The sequence below is a fragment of the Stenella coeruleoalba genome, assembly GCF_951394435.1.
Source record: "Stenella coeruleoalba genome assembly, chromosome: 10".
Classification (NCBI taxonomy): domain Eukaryota; kingdom Metazoa; phylum Chordata; class Mammalia; order Artiodactyla; family Delphinidae; genus Stenella; species Stenella coeruleoalba.
Genome location: NC_137156.1, coordinates 40945058 through 40961424, shown reverse-complemented (window position 1 = coordinate 40961424; position 16367 = coordinate 40945058). Strand labels below are relative to the sequence as shown.

Here is a 16367-nt window from a genome sequence, read left to right as displayed (position 1 = left end):
ATTTCCTGCAGTGGGGATTCAAGTGTTTGCCAAGCATCCAGCACTCCTGGCTACATCAGTCCTCACCTTTATATTGTTAATTGGCTTACTACCAATCTACAGGATAAAATCCCAACTCTCACACCTATTAGACTGGCTAAAATAATAAGACTTAACAGACCAAGTACCCATGAAGATGAAAGCAATTGAAACTCATGCTATTGGCAGAAAATGTAAAATGTAAGACTCTGTACTCCCGATGCAGGAGGCCCAGGTTCGATACCTGGTCAGGGAACTAGATCTCACATGTGTGCTGTAACTGAGAAGTCCACATGCCACAACTGAGACGTCTGCATGCCGCAACTAAGCGTCTGCATGCCGCAAGGAAGATCACTTTGGAAAACTTTCCACTTTGGAAAAGTTTGGCCATTCCTCAAAATGTTACAGAATTACTATATGACCCATATAGTAATATATACTTAGGAACTCCATTCCTAAGTATATACCCAAGAGAAGTGAAAATACATGTCCACACAAATGAACGTGAATGTTCATAGTAGCATTAGTCACAATAGCCCAAAACAGGAAGCAACCCAAATGCTCACTAAGAGGTAAATGGATTGAAAATTGTGCTATATCCATACAATGGAATACTACTTAGCAACAAAAAGGAACCTGATACACGCAATGACTCTGATGAATCTTAAAACGATGTTGCTAAGAAGCCAGTCTATAAAAGGGTGCATACTGTATAATTCCATTTTTATAAAACTCTAGAAAACGCAAACTAACCTATACTGACAGAAAGCAGATCAGGCAGAAAGCCTGGGGATGGGGTGAGGGATTACCAATCATTGTCTTGATTTCATGGGCTTATACATGTCAAAATTTATCAGACTGTACACTCTAAATACAGGCATATCTCGTTTTACAGCGTTTCACAGATACTGCGTTTTTTACAAATTGAAGGTTTGTGGCAACACTGCGTCAAGCAAATCTATCAGCGCCATTTTTCCAAACAGCATTTGCTCACTTCATGTCTTTGTCACATTTTGTCAATTCTTGCAACATTTCAAACTTTCTTATTATTATTTATTATGGTGCTCTGTGATCAGTGATCTTTGATATTACTACTATGACTCACTAAAGGCTCAGATGATGGTTAGCATTTCTTAGCAATAAAGCTTTTTTAAATTTTGTAAATTAAAAAAAAAATTTTTTTGGCTGCGTTGGGTCTTCGTTGCTGCGCATGGGCTTTCTCTAGTTGCAGCGAGCAGGGTCTACTCTGCGTTGTGGTGCACGGGCTTCTCATTGCAGTGGCTTCTCTTGTCATGAAGCACGGGCTGTAGGCATGCGGGCTTCAGGAGTTGTGGCACACGGGCTCGGTAGTTGTGGCTCGCGGGCTCTAGAGCACAGGCTCAGTAGTTGTGGTGCACGGGCTTAGTTGCTCCGCGGCATGTGGGATCTTCCCGGACCAGGGCTCAAACCTGTGTGCCCTGCATTGGCAGGAGGATTCTTAAACACTGCTCCACGAGGGAAGTCCCAAGCATTTTTAAATTAAGATATGTATATTGTTTTTTAGACACAATGCTATTGCACACTTAATAGCATATCATAACTTTCATATACACTGCAAAACCAAAAAATTCGTGTGACTCATTTTATTGCAATATTTACTTTATTGCAGTGGTCTGGAACTGAATCTGCAATATCTCTGAAGTATGTCTGTATATGTATTTTATTACATGTCAATTATACCTCAACAGAGCTGAAAGAAAGTAAGTAAAAGAATAAAAATAATACAAACTCCTAGACTTGGGGAAGGGAGCCCCAGGTTGCTTCTCCAGTTACTCTGTGAGACATCACCTGGGCCTGCCTCATGCTACTTTAGTCCAAACTGTAAGATTCAGCTCAGAAGGTCATAGTGGCCACTATGGGAGGACTTCCTCCTGATAATGTTTGCTTCCCTCATCCCCAGAAGTCACCAGTTAAATTCCAACCATAGGCACTGGACCACTTACCACTTGGTGTATGTTTCTAGGTATGTCTCCCCAACTCTGGCAGAACCTCCACGGTCAGGATGTGTCACAGTCAGTTTTGCATTCCCAATTCAGGCTCCTGCAGAGATTTTTGTTTTCCCCACCAATGTTCTTTCTACAGAAGGGGGAGGCTTCTCAGAGATAACTCCCTCCAGGACATCATTCATGCAGTGAACAATTACAAAGGAGCTACTGGATAACCAACAAGGACCTACTGTATAGCACAGGGAACTCTGCTCAATATTATGTAACAACCTAAATGGGAAATTGTATAACTGGATCACTTTGTTGTACACCTGAAACTGTCACAACATTGTTAATCGACTATACTCCAATATAAAATAATAAAAAGTTAAAAAAAAGAAGACTAGGGACTTCCCTGGTGGTCCAGTGGGTAAGACTCCACGCTCCCAATGCAGGGGGCCTGGGTTCAATCCCTGGTCAGGGAAATAGATCCCACATGCATGGTGCAACTAAGAGTTCGCATGCCGCAACTAAAGATCCCCTGTGCCGCAACTAAGACCTGTACAGCCAAAATAAATAAATAAATAAATATTAAAAAAAAAAAAAAGGAGCTACTACCTATGAGACTCTGAGCTAGGCCACTGGAGCGAGGCTCAGTGTTAGAGAGAAAATGGACCAGTGTCCAAACAGTTCCCACCCAGCCTGCGAGAGCTGAGACGCCACGGGCACGCACGGGAGGAACCCCTAGCCAGGCTTTGCAGTCAGGTGGGTTCCGTCAGGAAAGGCTTCTCAGAGGAGATATTTAATCTGAAGAATGAACAAGAGCCCCGAGTCGGTGGGGGTGGGAGAGTTTCCCCACATGTGTAACACCACATGCAAAAAAACCTGAAGTTGAGAAAGGGCGTCAGTGTAGCTGGATTCTGGAACTTGGAGCCTTATTTTGGTAGGCAGATGAAACTGTTAGGCCATGCATGGAGCCTGGCATTTGTCTAGATTCTAGAAGACTCTAGAAGGCAACATGGAACTTTGGAAGGATTTTAAGATGAGGAGTAGCTTGTTCACATCTGTTTCTGAAAAATAACTGTGGCTGAGGTGGGGACAGTAGTTGAAATCAAGGCAAAGCTAGAGGCAGGGGACCTCTTAGGAGGGCACTGGACTGGCTATGGGGAAGTTCATGGTGGCACGAGGCAAGGTGGAGGACAGAGGACCAGGTCAGGAGGATGTCTTACACTCCTGCCCCGACACCCAGCCTAGTCACCTACCTGCCAGCAGACCCCCACTTCCCTCCATAACATGCTGAGACTTTGTCCTGAAAGCCCAACCTTTCAAAAGGCCATCTCTCACCTCAGTCACTGATCCATCCTCTGAGAGCCAAGAGTGCTTTACATTCATTGAAAACTTGGGCAAACCTGGTCCCAGGACAGGTTAAACCAGGTCTGCTTCATCTGTGGGCTTTGAAACAATTGCCCTAGTTAGCGCTATCAGCAAGATTCCTTTCTCCCATCTCATTTCTCCCAGGTCTAAGAACTGATAAATCCATTTTGAGGCTCAGCATCAAAGCAGATGTGGTGGGAGCCCATGACCCTGCATTGCTGTGCGGCTACTACAGGCTGCATTCCCAAAGCTTGGAGAACAGTCTGGGCACAGGCATGCCTCTTGTCTTTTAGTTCTCACTGAACAGGCCTGGCTTCTGGAGACAAGGGTAGGGATGGGGAATTCCCAGGACCCACACTGCGCTGCTGGAGGCCTGGTCAGGCCCTCGTGGAGGGAGGGTCCAAGTGGGCCCTCACGTCTTCAGGGCTAGAGGATGTATCCTTCTCAAAAACATCTTTGTCTCCCAGCACCTAACGTAGGCATATGGTAGCTGCTTCTCAAAGGTCTATTAAATTAACCAAACCAAAATCTGGACTTCTAAAGAACCAGGGCACTTGTGAAATGGCACTTGGCCCCACAGACTTAAAGCTGTTATTGGCACTCCCTGTAAGGGGACCGTATTTTTCAGGGAAAGGGGATTTGCGTCCATATAGGGAAGTTTGTATTAGTAAAATGTACCTTCAGCTGTCAGCTTCCAAAATCCCTTAAAAATCCTTTGGAGCCTGTTTTTTGGTGGTAGTGGTGGTGGGGATTAGCTGGTGAGCCATATATGGGGCTGGTGCGCAGATGCCAGGCTTTCATGGGCCTCGAAACCAACCCTGGAAAAGAGGCCGAAACTTCTCCAAAGCTTTCGCCCGGTGATGGATGTGCCCATGCAGGTGGTCAGGGGGACCTCTCTCTGCCCCTCGGACTCCACCCACCCCAAGTGACTTTCTTAGGCATTCATAATAGCAAACATTTGTTTTTCCCAAACTCATTAAAAAAAAAAAGCCTTAATTTTTGACATCTGCTTCATAACCTCACAGACACCACCTGACAGTTTTATTTTTCCAATCAAACCTCTTCAAGACACTGACTGGTCTCACCCCTCCCCTGCTCTACATCCCCACCTCTGGGTCACTTCAGCCTTCATTCACTGCCCCTGCCCTGCATTTCCTTTCACTCTAGACTAAGAATTTGCCAATTGTAGAGCTTTGGTTTTGCTTTCCTAACTGGACAGTTAGGTCCTTAAAGGCAAATTTCAAGCCTTCTGTTTCCCAGAGCATTTATCAGCATTGATCCCCAAGGAGCTAGTCAATGATTATTGATTGGCAGGGGCCATTCAATTTACCAAGGTAGGGCGAGGGAGGGGGGCTGACAGGCAGCAAGAACCACCTCCATCTGTGTATTTTTATCCGTAGGCTCTGACTCTACTTTGTAGATTCCTTGGGTTTTCCCAGAGTCCATGGTCAATCTTGGAGAACACATTCTGCAACTAATTTAAATCACGAGGGAAAAGTCTGGCAAAGAGCCGTAGCTGAAAAAGTGACATTTTAGGGCTAGAAAATCACCAAGGCTATAGAGGAAACCCATCTGCTCACTTGCTGGCCTCGGTGGGAAACAGTAAAGCTGAGAGCTAACATTTCACAGTAGAATCCAGGTTAAACAATCACAAGGCATGTGAACACAGGCAAACCACTTGACATCACTTGAGCCAGCAGAAAAATTGGATATAAAGCAATCTTTGGCAAGGCAGCCAAGGCTGCTCTGAAACAGCTTCCCCCAACACCACCTCCTTCTGCCAAAGCAAGCTTCTACTCATTGGCAGTTCAGAATACAAAGCTCACCTCCCAGGACTAAGTGTAAGTGCACAGTTAGGGCTGCTGTCCGCTGCCACCTTGTGGTCTAAATTACAACTGCCGGTCAGGACTGAAATAGGTGGTTACCAGTGCAAAACCACCTGTGCAGTTTAGGATTTTTATCAGTTATCAGTTTCACCTGGTTAATTATCTGCCTTCTCCATACAATGCTTGGCCCATAGTACCCCACAAATTATTCCCAAGTCCCCATACCCCTTAAGAAGAGCCACTTCTATTAGTTATCCATCTTGCTGGCTTTCCTTACCTTGGTGGGCCTGCTGGTTGACCCAGAGTTGCTGCCTCAAAAGCTTTGACCTCTGAGCAGGAAGTGCAGATTTACTGCAACCATCAGCAGCCCAGGTTTGACCTGCAAGTCAAAGTTGGTATCTCAGCCAGCAAACTTGCCTGCAGGCTTGTGCCCCTGGACTCTTACTGGGCTGCACCTTCAAGGCTCACTTACTGGCACTGCACCAGGCAGGTGGTGTTTCCAGTGCAGGCCCACAGAAATGGTCCCATCAAACCCCTCTGGATACTTACATGACACTTGGCCCCACCAAGAGAAAAACTAACACACTGTTCTTGCTCATGTACTCATGTCGTATGCCAGCTCATCACTGACAAACCCCAGGAAAATGGGACAGTGGATTTCCTATTTTCAAGGAGCCCTGGTATAGCAAGACCTCCAGTTGTCTAGTATTCCTGGCGGGAGGCTGGGCAGTCCCTTTAGGGTGTTTTTGTGCAATGTTTTCTCCCTGATTCTTGAAAACCCTGAGCTTTGAAGATTAATAATTCCAGGTCCAGAATAGCAACTGAGCCAGCATGGCTGGTGTGGTAAAGACGCCCAGCTTTCCAACCACCTCCCAGAACGGTTAACCACACTGGACAGGACCCCACAGGGAGGCTTATGCTGGAGCAAAGAGGGCCCAGGTCAAAGCCAAGTACTGCAGCTCTAACAGCAACAAGTGATGTCACCCTGGATAAGGACAACACCCAAAACCAATCCGCTCTTACCCCACTTAACACTCTGATCCTTAAACCAGTCCTGTTCAGGCTACATAACGCACAAAACAGGGCACACAAGATTAATTTTTTCTGGCTACACGTTTATTCAACACAAAACCATCTCTTCCAAACTTTACTGAGGTGGCTGACCACGTCCACGACCAAATCCGCCTCTCTGCAAGAGAAAGCACATGACATCAGCATAAGTGGTATGCCGGGCAGCAGGCCTCATCATCACTGGAGAGGTCCCCATATGTAAGGGCTCAGAGAACCCAGCCCTGCCTCTTACAGGCTCTGGGGCCACGTTCACCTCCTAGGCCCATTTCCTGCTGCCCAGGACAGCTGCTGTCCCAACAGTGATACACCATCCCCGGGGTTAATCCTTTACTTGGATTAACTAGTCTCACAACTACCTTGAGACAGCTACTACTTTATAGATGAGGTAACAGGCACAGAGGGGCACCTGCCGAAGATCACACCATCTGGAGTCTAGAGCCTGCTCAATCCCCAGTGTTCAGGTTTCAACCCTGTTTTGGTTCATGAAACTAATCCAGGGAGCCTATGATGGCCATTAATGAACTAGAAAATACCACTATGCCTCATGTAGTATTGATCTGTGAGACGTGTTTCAGTAATTTATATATTCACAGATGTTTGCATACTGTGCCTTAATATAAAAACCTATCTGGAATATGTGCTTGGGAAGAGGGGTGGGACCCACCACACTATACTGCATCTCTGAATATGTAGATCCAAAGGGCTGAGACCAGAATAGTGACTGCTCATGAAGAGCAAAAAGGGGATACTTACAAACTGGAATTCGGTTGCTGACCCAGCCCCGGCCTCGGCTTTCTTGTCGGCACCAGCTGGAATGAGAAACACCGATTTAGATTCATCACATGATCTGATCCACTACAGAACAAGGACAAGTCACCCAGCCCAATCTTGCAAGAAAAGCCATGTCAGCAAAGGTACCATGAAGTACAAGTAAATTACAACCTGCAGTGGGGAGACATCTTCTGAGCCACCTCTGCCCCATCCCTCTCCTGGGGCAGCCTTCCTTAAGTCACCTTACAAAGCTCACAGCCCAAACTATTGCATCCTCCAGGAAGGCTGCCTTGACCATGAAGTCTGGATTATGTGCACTTCCTATACAGCACTTCCCATCACTGAGTTACTTCCATGCTTCAGACCAGCACCTAGCTCAGAGGGAGCTCAATGAAGGGGGAACTAAGAGGTGAAGGGCCCACAGAAGCAAAAAGCAACTTTATTATGACTAAGGGAAAGTGGCAAACAAGATGAAAGATCTAGTGCTGCTCCGTCCTATTATGTCAGCCACTAGCCCAAATTGAGATGTGTGCAAACTACCCATCAGATTTCAAGACTTAAGAGAATGCAAAATATCTCATTAATGTTTATACAGGTTACATATTAAAATAACATTTCAAAATACCTGGGATTAAAAAAATTAATATACACATAAACCATTTCTATTTGCTTTAAATGTGACCACTAGGAAATTTTACAATTCACATTTGAGGGGCAGGGCTAATAGTCAGTGCGGTTTCAGTAAATCTTATTCAAATCGGAGCCCACCTTTGGCCCATTTCTGACCACACCCACCACAGGCTCCTGTCTGCTCACCTCCTGGCCCTTTGACCAGAGCCACAGTATCCTCCCCAACTCTGTACCTTTGTCCATGCCGATCTCTCCCTGAAATGCTCACTCCCCCACCCTCAACTTGGGGACCAACTGTCACATCCTCTGGCTGACTCCTTGTGTGGTTTGACTTCTAATAAAAGCGATGACGAACTTTCTCTGAACTGAGAGCCTGTTTGCTGGAGGAAATCTTTCTTACTACTATCCTATAAGCTATTTAGGTTAATCGCTCACTTCTCACACCTGAAGAATCAGGCACCACAAGTAGGAGGCAAGAGCAGTAGAAGTTAGTAAAAATTCCCTTTACACCTTTCTTTTATATCACAATTAACTGCTTCTGCAACAAGGACAGAGTCTCTTTAAAACAAATTGAATGGCTCCCCACCTTATTCCGGAGTAAAATCCCAAGTCATACCATGGCCCACAGAACTATGAGACCTACATCCTTATCTGACTCTCCCACTATCTTCTGCTGACAAGTCAGGTGCCTTCCCCATAGGACCTTTGCCTGTAATGCTCTTCCCCCAGGTAGCCTCACCTCCTGCAAATGTTTGCTTCAATCTCACTTCGACAGAACTTTCCCTAAAAATCCAATTGGAAGCTGCACACCCCCCGCCCCCATTGCACCCACGATGGACATGATATATACTTATTTTTGTTTATCCACCCCCTACTACTAAAATGCAAGTTCAACAAGAGAAGGGCCTTTTGTCTCTCATGTACACTACTAGCCCCCCAGTTCCTAGAATCGTGTCTGGCATACCACAGGCACTCAGTATATATCTGTTGAATGAACAGACGTCTGTTGTTCCCATCAGGGCAAACATGTGCTATTTAAAAATAAGATTTTGTACTATTTTTGCAATAAAAAAGCAACAAAGGTGATGTGAGTGGGCCCTGCCCTCAAGCACAACTACAAAACAAAGAAATCATGTTGCTTTCCTAAAAGTCTTCAGTTTTGCTCTAAAGGTCTTCAACTAAAGTCTTCGGTGTCCCCAGCTCAAAGGGCTTTCCTTCTAATCCCCATCCCTGCATAAGACAAGAAGTACAAAGGACTCCAGCTGGAGATGATCTGAGATGAAACGGAGGATCTTTACTGGTTACCTTGGCATCTACAAGGGCCGAGCCCCAGCCAGAGTAGAATCCCAAGATTCTACCTCAATACCCAGATACAGATGATGCTACTCACAGGGCACAGCGCTTCGTCTGTAGGTGTCTCTGTCGGCTTCCCCTCTTGTGAGTCTTGCAGGTCGCTCTCCTTCCAGACCTACACAAATTAAACCACAGTATGAACACAGGGCAACGTGGGAACTCTGTTCCCTTCAGGCCAAAAGAACGAACTGCTCTCCATTCTCACTGGGCAACACTTAGTTATGATGGGTTAATGGGGACAGGAACTCCTACACCCACAACAGTCAGGTAGAAACCTGCCATCGCTGACGTTTTGGCTCCTCTAAGACCTAGGAAAACGCACATCTTAATTAAAATGTCGTACACCTGCAAAAAGTTTGCTTTCTTCTGTATTTCTCAGCATAAACACACGTTTTCCAATTCCTTGGCAAATTAAGAAATCCACCCATTTCTACAAACATTTGAATAGCCAAAATTTTGAACCTGACCCATCTCTGAAATGGAAAACTTCCTGTGCAAACAGGAAAGGAGACACCATAAGCTGCAAGCCCCACCTCCAATATAAGTATATAAATATAGAGGCCACTGAGAATCCTCTAGCTCCTCCTCGCGTCTCACTAGGCTGTGGGATAACATTCTCATGAACACTGAAAGGTTAATTTAGTATTCTCTCTACCTTGTTATGCTGGAAAATTACCTATAGAGTTCATGATTTGAAAATGGACTTTTTTAGATTGAATCTGTAGTAAGTGGTCAAAGTAAATAAACGCCAGGCCCCACCTATGGCAAACTGGAATCTGTGTGGGAACAAACAATGGCATTGGCAACACTCCCATGCCCCCAAAGATTCCAAGATGCAGTGAAGAACCTTTGCTCTAAAGATATGTAATCCTGCCTAACCACCTAGGGAGCTTTCATAAAAAGATTCCTGAGCTCCACGAAGTGCTATTCCAGGGAACCTGACAGTCTGATTATCATCTGTTTTTAGAAATCTCTGCATCTTACCTCATCAAACTCACAAACTGCTCTTTCTACAAAGTTCCAGTGACAAATTTTTTCAAAACCTAAGGAAAAGGAACCATAGCCCTGAAAAATGCCAACTGTAAGCCAACAATGACCTCGAGTCAGAAGGTAATTCCCCACACACAGACCCCTTGCACACTGCTAATATACACACACGCACTCTCTACATCCATTCTCCCCTATCTGTCGTGATTATTTCTGCTCCCACTGCCAAGAAACTCTAGACAACTCTTCATTTATTTCACATGGTAAACAGCTTTGCTTTGGACTTCTTGGGGGGGATAAGCACCTCGCTCTACTGGAAAAATTTCAGGAGAAAATTTCAGTAATACTCTATCACATTTATCTTGCCACAGACTAATATCCTGTGTTTAATGCCATTTCTAGGGATTGCCTAAAGACCTGAGTCCAGTTCCATTAAAGGTTCTAAGACTTGACCTAGGTCGTGCGTGTCAGAGTCCCTCAAGAGCTGATTCCAATGCTATATTACTAAGACCACCTCCATGCCCCACACACAAAAAAACCACTGTTTCACCTCTCTCCCCAGAAAGAGCAACTTCAGAGAATGCCTTCAGAGGCATTATGTGGGCACTATACCTTTGGGCCGCGGCCTGCCAGTCTCAGGACGACTGCGGCGCAGGGTGGCAGGCACGATTTCAGGGGGCAGGTGAAGGTAATCCCGGAGATACTGGATACCCTCGTTGGTTAGGTACCAGTAGAAATGTCTCCAGGCAAACTGTTCCTTCACGTAGCCTCGTGATTTGAGAGACTGTAAGACAGAAAACCACGGTTAAGACATAACTAGAGGCTAGAAAAGCAGTGCAAATGGGAAGCTCAACTTCACAGTAGACAAATTTTCACGGTGTATCTACCTCACAGCCCTTCAAGGCAGCAAGCAGCTCTGGCTGTCCTGACTTCTCCTTGGAATTTGCCTTGAACACCAGCGGAAAATCCCTCCATCTGCACCCCACTCCAGCAGCCACCCCCCCACCCCCGCTACCTGCATGGCCTTCATGACATGAAGATTGGGCACATTCTTGTCTGCCAGCTCGGGGTGCTTAGGCATGTGGACGTCCTTCTTGGCCACCATCACTCCCTCCTTAAAAAGGAGTTCATAAATGGCAATCCGGTTCTTCTTAGGCATCAACATCTGCAAGAAGGAAGCGATTATCAAGAGCATTTTTGAGCAGTGTGGCCACGGGCCAGTAACCCAGTTCATCACCCCCAAAGACCACACACACACACACAAATCGCTGTCCAATGGACTGAAATCTCAAACACACCATGAAAAACAAGAATTCAAACTCCGCTAACTTAAGTCCAACAGTGACTAGTTCCCTCCCCCACCCTCGAAAACACGATTCAGGTGAGAAATTGCCAGGACGTTAAAATAAAACGATGGAGGTACATACTCGCTGCAAGACTTTCACACTCACAACAAAGGTATAAAACAGGAAGCAGACCCTGTACGCTCGGACTATTTGGGGACCATCAGCAACAGTACCTAATGCGGAATGCGCGCGGCGGTACCTTCAGGTGCGCGGGAATGACCCAGAGGAAAGCCCTCGATTCATGACAGGCCGCTGACCCCAAACCAAAGGGCTGAAACCTCCACAGCCTACCACTCTTCTCCCAAACTAAACTTCCATGACCAGGCAAAGAGGCAACTCAGGGTGCGGGGTTCTGCCCCGAAAAACAGCGTGCAAGAGGAGCACAGTCTCCCTAGCCTCGCCCGGATCTTCCCCGCCACGCAAGAGCTTCATCTTCCTCCCCACTCCGCCTTCCACTATCGGGACGCCAATCTTCGCCTGCCAGGGCCCCACTACCCAGCGAAGTGCGCCCCTGGCTCCTCTCATTGCTCAAAAATGGACGGGAGGGGAGCGGGAGCGAGCAGCCTCCGCCACAACCCCGGGGAAGAGCAACGACTACGGCGGCGAGAAGGCCAGGATGGAGACCGATGGAACCCGAACTCCCGAGGAACTAACCGCGACGGCTGCTGGGTCCGGGGCCGGAGCTGGAAAGGAAGGAGTATGTGCGGCGCGGCGTCTCTTCCGGGCTGCCGTGCCCCGCCCCCTGTCAGGACCCGCGCGCTGCCTGAGGTGGCCTCGGCGGTGCCTGAGGGACTGGCGTCTCCGGGGAACCGCGAACCCTGGCTTCCTTGAGGACGAACGCACGTGGAAACCGCCGCTGGGGGCTTCTGACACTGCGTGCTTTATCAATAAATGGTCACTTTTATTGCGTGGGCAGGCCCTTTAGAAAGTCGCTACGTGTTTCTTTTGTTTCCCGTCGGTAACTTATTATTATGTAAATAATATATGCTCTTTGAGGGGGGGAAAGAGAAACCAGACGAAATAATAATAACTGCAATAACAATAATAATAAAAGAATAAAAATAGAATCCCATCAACCGAAGGATCGCTATTAACATTTTGGTATATATTCTTACAAACTCAAAGGAAGTGTATTTTTTAACAAAAATGGGATGTTTTGTATGTACGTTATGGTATGATGTTTGGAAACCTGTTTTTTTCATTTACTAATACATCACGAATCTCTTCTTGTTAATTAATAGCTTCAATTGTAATGACTACGTAGTAGTCCGCTGATGGTTTAATCAACACTCTATGACTGGATATATATTTTAGAATTTTTTCACTATTATAACTAACGATGCCACACACCTGCACACTTCTCAAATATTTTCCTTAGGACGAAGTCCTGTCAGTGTAATTGTTGAGTAACAAAGTACACATTTTTAGGTTTTTGACACATGCCACATTGACTTCTGGAAGGCGTTATCAATTACATTCTGGTCAGCTGTTATCAACAAGGCTCGCTTCCTCATTATTAACCCTGCCGACATTGGATATTCATTTTTCTCAGTCTGATAGATAAGAAATATTAACCTCATTGCTCTTTTGATTTGCTTTTCTTGATTACTTCTGTGGTTAAATAGTTTTTCTTTTTAGGCGTTTGTGTTCCTTCTTTTATAAATTCACTTCCATTACCTGTTGTCCTATTAAGTTTTTTCTTATTGATTTGAAATTACTCTATGTATTAAAGCTATTAACCCTTTGTCACATATTTTTCAAGAATTTCTCCCAGTTTTTTTTTCATTTGTTCAATTTAAATAGTATTTCGAAGAAGTTTCACTTTTTTTCCACATTTCTTTGTATTCAAATCTTTATGGTTTCAGACCTTGGTACAATGCTTAAAAAGTCACTCCACATCTGAATATCATATAAATATTCACCTAGGGACTTCCCAGGTGGTGCAGCGGTTAACAATCGATGCCTGCCAATGCAGGGGACACGGGGTTGAGCCCTGGTGGGGTTGAGCCCTGGTCCGGGAAGATTCCACATGCCGCGGGGCAACTAAGCCCATGCGCCACAACTACTGAGCCTGCGCTCTAGAGCCTGTGCTCTGCAACAAGAGAAGCCACCGCAATGAAAAGCCCGTGCACCGCAACAAAGAATAGCCCCAGCTTGTCCCAACTAGAGAAAGCCCGCGCGCAGCAACGGGGGCCAATGAAGACCCAATGCAACCAAAAATAAATAAATTAATTAATTTTAAAAATATTCACCTATAGTTTCTTCAAGTATTTTTGTGGTTTCACTGTTTAAAAATAAGTATTTGGCAGTTTTGCAGGATGGAAAGAATTCTGGAGATTGGGTGCACAACAATGTGAATTACTTAACGCTACGGAAATGTACACTTAAAATGGTTAAGATGGTAAATTTTATGTGTATTTTGTCACAAGTTAAAAAATAAGTATTCATAACATGTTTACAGAAAATTTTTTTAAAAATCTTGGACAACAAGAAACAAGGAAGAAGGAAAAACATAATCTAAGGACTGGTAAAGCAGATTTGGAAAAGAATACAATAAAATTCCTAGTAATGAAAACTAAAATGATTGAAATTTAAAACAATTTAAAAAAAGAATAAACAATAGATCTGACACACTTGAAGAGAAAAATCATGAAAGGGAAGATAGATGTGAAAAAACAGAACATTCACAATGTAGTCCAGAGATTAAAAGAGATGGAATAAGTGGGTGTGGGCAGGAATAAATTAGGAGGCTGGAATTAACAAATACACACTACTATGTATAAAATAGATAGCCAACAAGGACCTACTGTATAGCACAGGGAACTCTACTCAATATTACATAATAACTTATAAGGGAAAAGAATCTGAAAAAGAATATATGTATATATGTATAACTGAATCACTGTGCTGTACATCTGAAACTTACACAATATTGTAAATCAACTATATTTCAGTAAAAAAAATTTTTAATAAAAATATATATAACTGGAAAAAAAAAGAGATGGGATAGTTGAAAGAAAGGATTTGAGGTGTGAAGGATAGAGAGAGAAAGTCTAATACATGTCTATGTGAAGTCACATAAGAAAATGATAGAGAATATGGGAAAGAGACACTGTCAGTATCCTCAAGAATTCTTGGAAGACAACACACTTCAGAGTCACTGAGATCATCAAATCTCAAGTTGGATAAATAAAAACAGATCCATGCCTAAACATATCATAATGAATTTGCAGGGCATCAGAGACAAAGAGAAGACCTTGAAAGCAGCCAGCAGGAAGACATAGGGGTGATGGCTCACTTCCCAGCAGCAGCTCTGGGATGCAGTTTACTGAAATACAGTCTCGCAGGTCTCTTCCCTTACTGTGGCTAGAGTGATCCTGCTACAACATCAGACCATGTCACTCCTCTGCTTAAAATCCTCCAAGGACTCCCCAGTTCACTTACAAAAATATTCAAGGTCTTTACATGACTAAATTGTTTATGTTTAAATCTTTTAGGAACTTCCCTGGTGGTGCAGTGGTTAAGAATCTGCCTGCAAATGCAGGGGACACGGGTTCAAGCCCTGGGCTGGGAAGATCCCACCTGCCGAGGGGCAGCTAAGCCCATGTGCCACAACTACTGAGCCTGTGCTCTAGAGCCCAAGAGCCACAACTACTGAGCCCACGAGCCTAGAGACCGGGCTCCGCAGCAAGAGAAGCCACTGCAATGAGAAGCCCGCGCACTGCAACGAAGAGTAGCCCCTGCTCGCCGCAACTAGAGAACAGCCTGTGAACAGCAACGAAGACCCAACGCAGCCAAAAATAAGATTGATTAATTAATTAATTAAAAAATAAATTTTTTATCCTCCTGGAATGTCTTCTGGTGTAAATTTTTCCCTCCAAAGGGTAAGATGGTTTCTCAGCATCATTACCTCAATAAGCTATGCTTTTATCTGAAATATCACTAAATTGTTTAGGAGAGATGGATTCAGTTTTAGATTTTGTTGCATTTGTGCCTGTGAGACACACTGGTGAAAAAACCCAGGATGATTTTTTTTTTCTTTTTATATCTCCCTGTACTATGCAGCTGCTTCCCACTAGCTATCTATTTTACATTTGGTAATGTATATATGTCAATGCTACTCTCACTTCATCTCAGCTTACCCTTCCCCCTCCCCATGTCCTCAAGTCCGTTCTCTACTTCTGCATCTTTATTCCTGTCCTGCCCCTGGGTTCATCAGAACCTTTTTATTTATTTTTTTAGATTCCATATATATGTGTTAGCACATGGTATTTGTTTTCCTCTTTCTGACTTACTTCACTCTGTATGACAAACTCTAGGTCCACCCATCTCACTACAAATAACTCAATTTTGTTTCTGTTTATGGCTGACTAATATTCCATTGTATATATATGCCACATCTTCTTTATCCATTCACCTATGGATGGACACTTAGATTGCTTCCATGTCCTGGCTATTGTAAATAGTGCTGCAATGAACATTGGGGTACATGTCTCTTTTTGAATTATGGTTTTCTCAGGGTATATGTCCAGTAGTGGGATTGCTGGGTCATATAGTAGTTCTGTTTTTAGTTTTTTAAGAAACCTCCATACTGTTCTCCATAGTGGCTGTATCAATTTACATTCCCACCAACAGTGCAAGAGGGTTCCCATATCTCCACACCCTCTCCAGCATTTATTCCTTGTAGATTTTTTGGTGATGGCCATTCTGACCACTGTGAAGTGATACCTCATTGTAGTTTTGATTTGCATTTCTCTAATGATTAGTGATGTTGAGCATCCTTTCATGTGTTTGTTGGCGATCTGTATATCTTCTCTGGAGAAATGTCTATTCAGTTCTTCTGCCCATTTTTGGATTGGGCTGTTTGTTGTTTTTGATATTGAGCTGCATGAGCTGCTTGTATATTTTGAAGACTAACCCTTTGTCAGTTGTTTCGTTTACAAATATTTTCTCCCATTCAGAGGGTTGTCTTTTCGCCTTGCTTATGGTTTCCTTTGCTGTGCAAAAGCTTTTAAGTTTCATTAGGT

At 44.4% G+C, this 16367-nt stretch overlaps 1 protein-coding gene across 1 annotated transcript; it reads right to left on the bottom strand.

The window, feature by feature from the left end:
- Positions 1–6276: 6276 nt before the first annotated feature.
- Positions 6277–12065, bottom strand: LOC307192568 (small ribosomal subunit protein eS10). The gene is made up of 6 exons (XM_079933577.1): positions 11995–12065; positions 11010–11159; positions 10607–10778; positions 9045–9122; positions 7007–7062; positions 6277–6371 (listed from the first exon to the last, which is right to left on the bottom strand). Exons 2-6 carry the CDS (start codon positions 11157–11159, stop codon positions 6330–6332), a joined length of 498 nt encoding a protein of 165 aa, XP_079789703.1. The 5' UTR covers positions 11995–12065; the 3' UTR covers positions 6277–6329.
- Positions 12066–16367: the final 4302 nt, after the last annotated feature.

Bases quoted from the DNA above. Each gene is read 5' to 3' on its own strand.
- LOC307192568 (XM_079933577.1), bottom strand. From the start codon at position 11,159: ATGTTGATGCCTAAGAAGAACCGGATTGCCATTTATGAACTCCTTTTT. The intron at 9,123-10,606 runs GTATAGTGCCCA...TAATTTGTGTAG, and splicing joins TGGCAGGCCGCGGCCCAAAG to GTCTGGAAGGAGAGCGACCT. The intron at 6,372-7,006 runs GTAAGTATCCCC...TTTCTCTTGCAG, and splicing joins CAGCAACCGAATTCCAGTTT to AGAGGCGGATTTGGTCGTGG.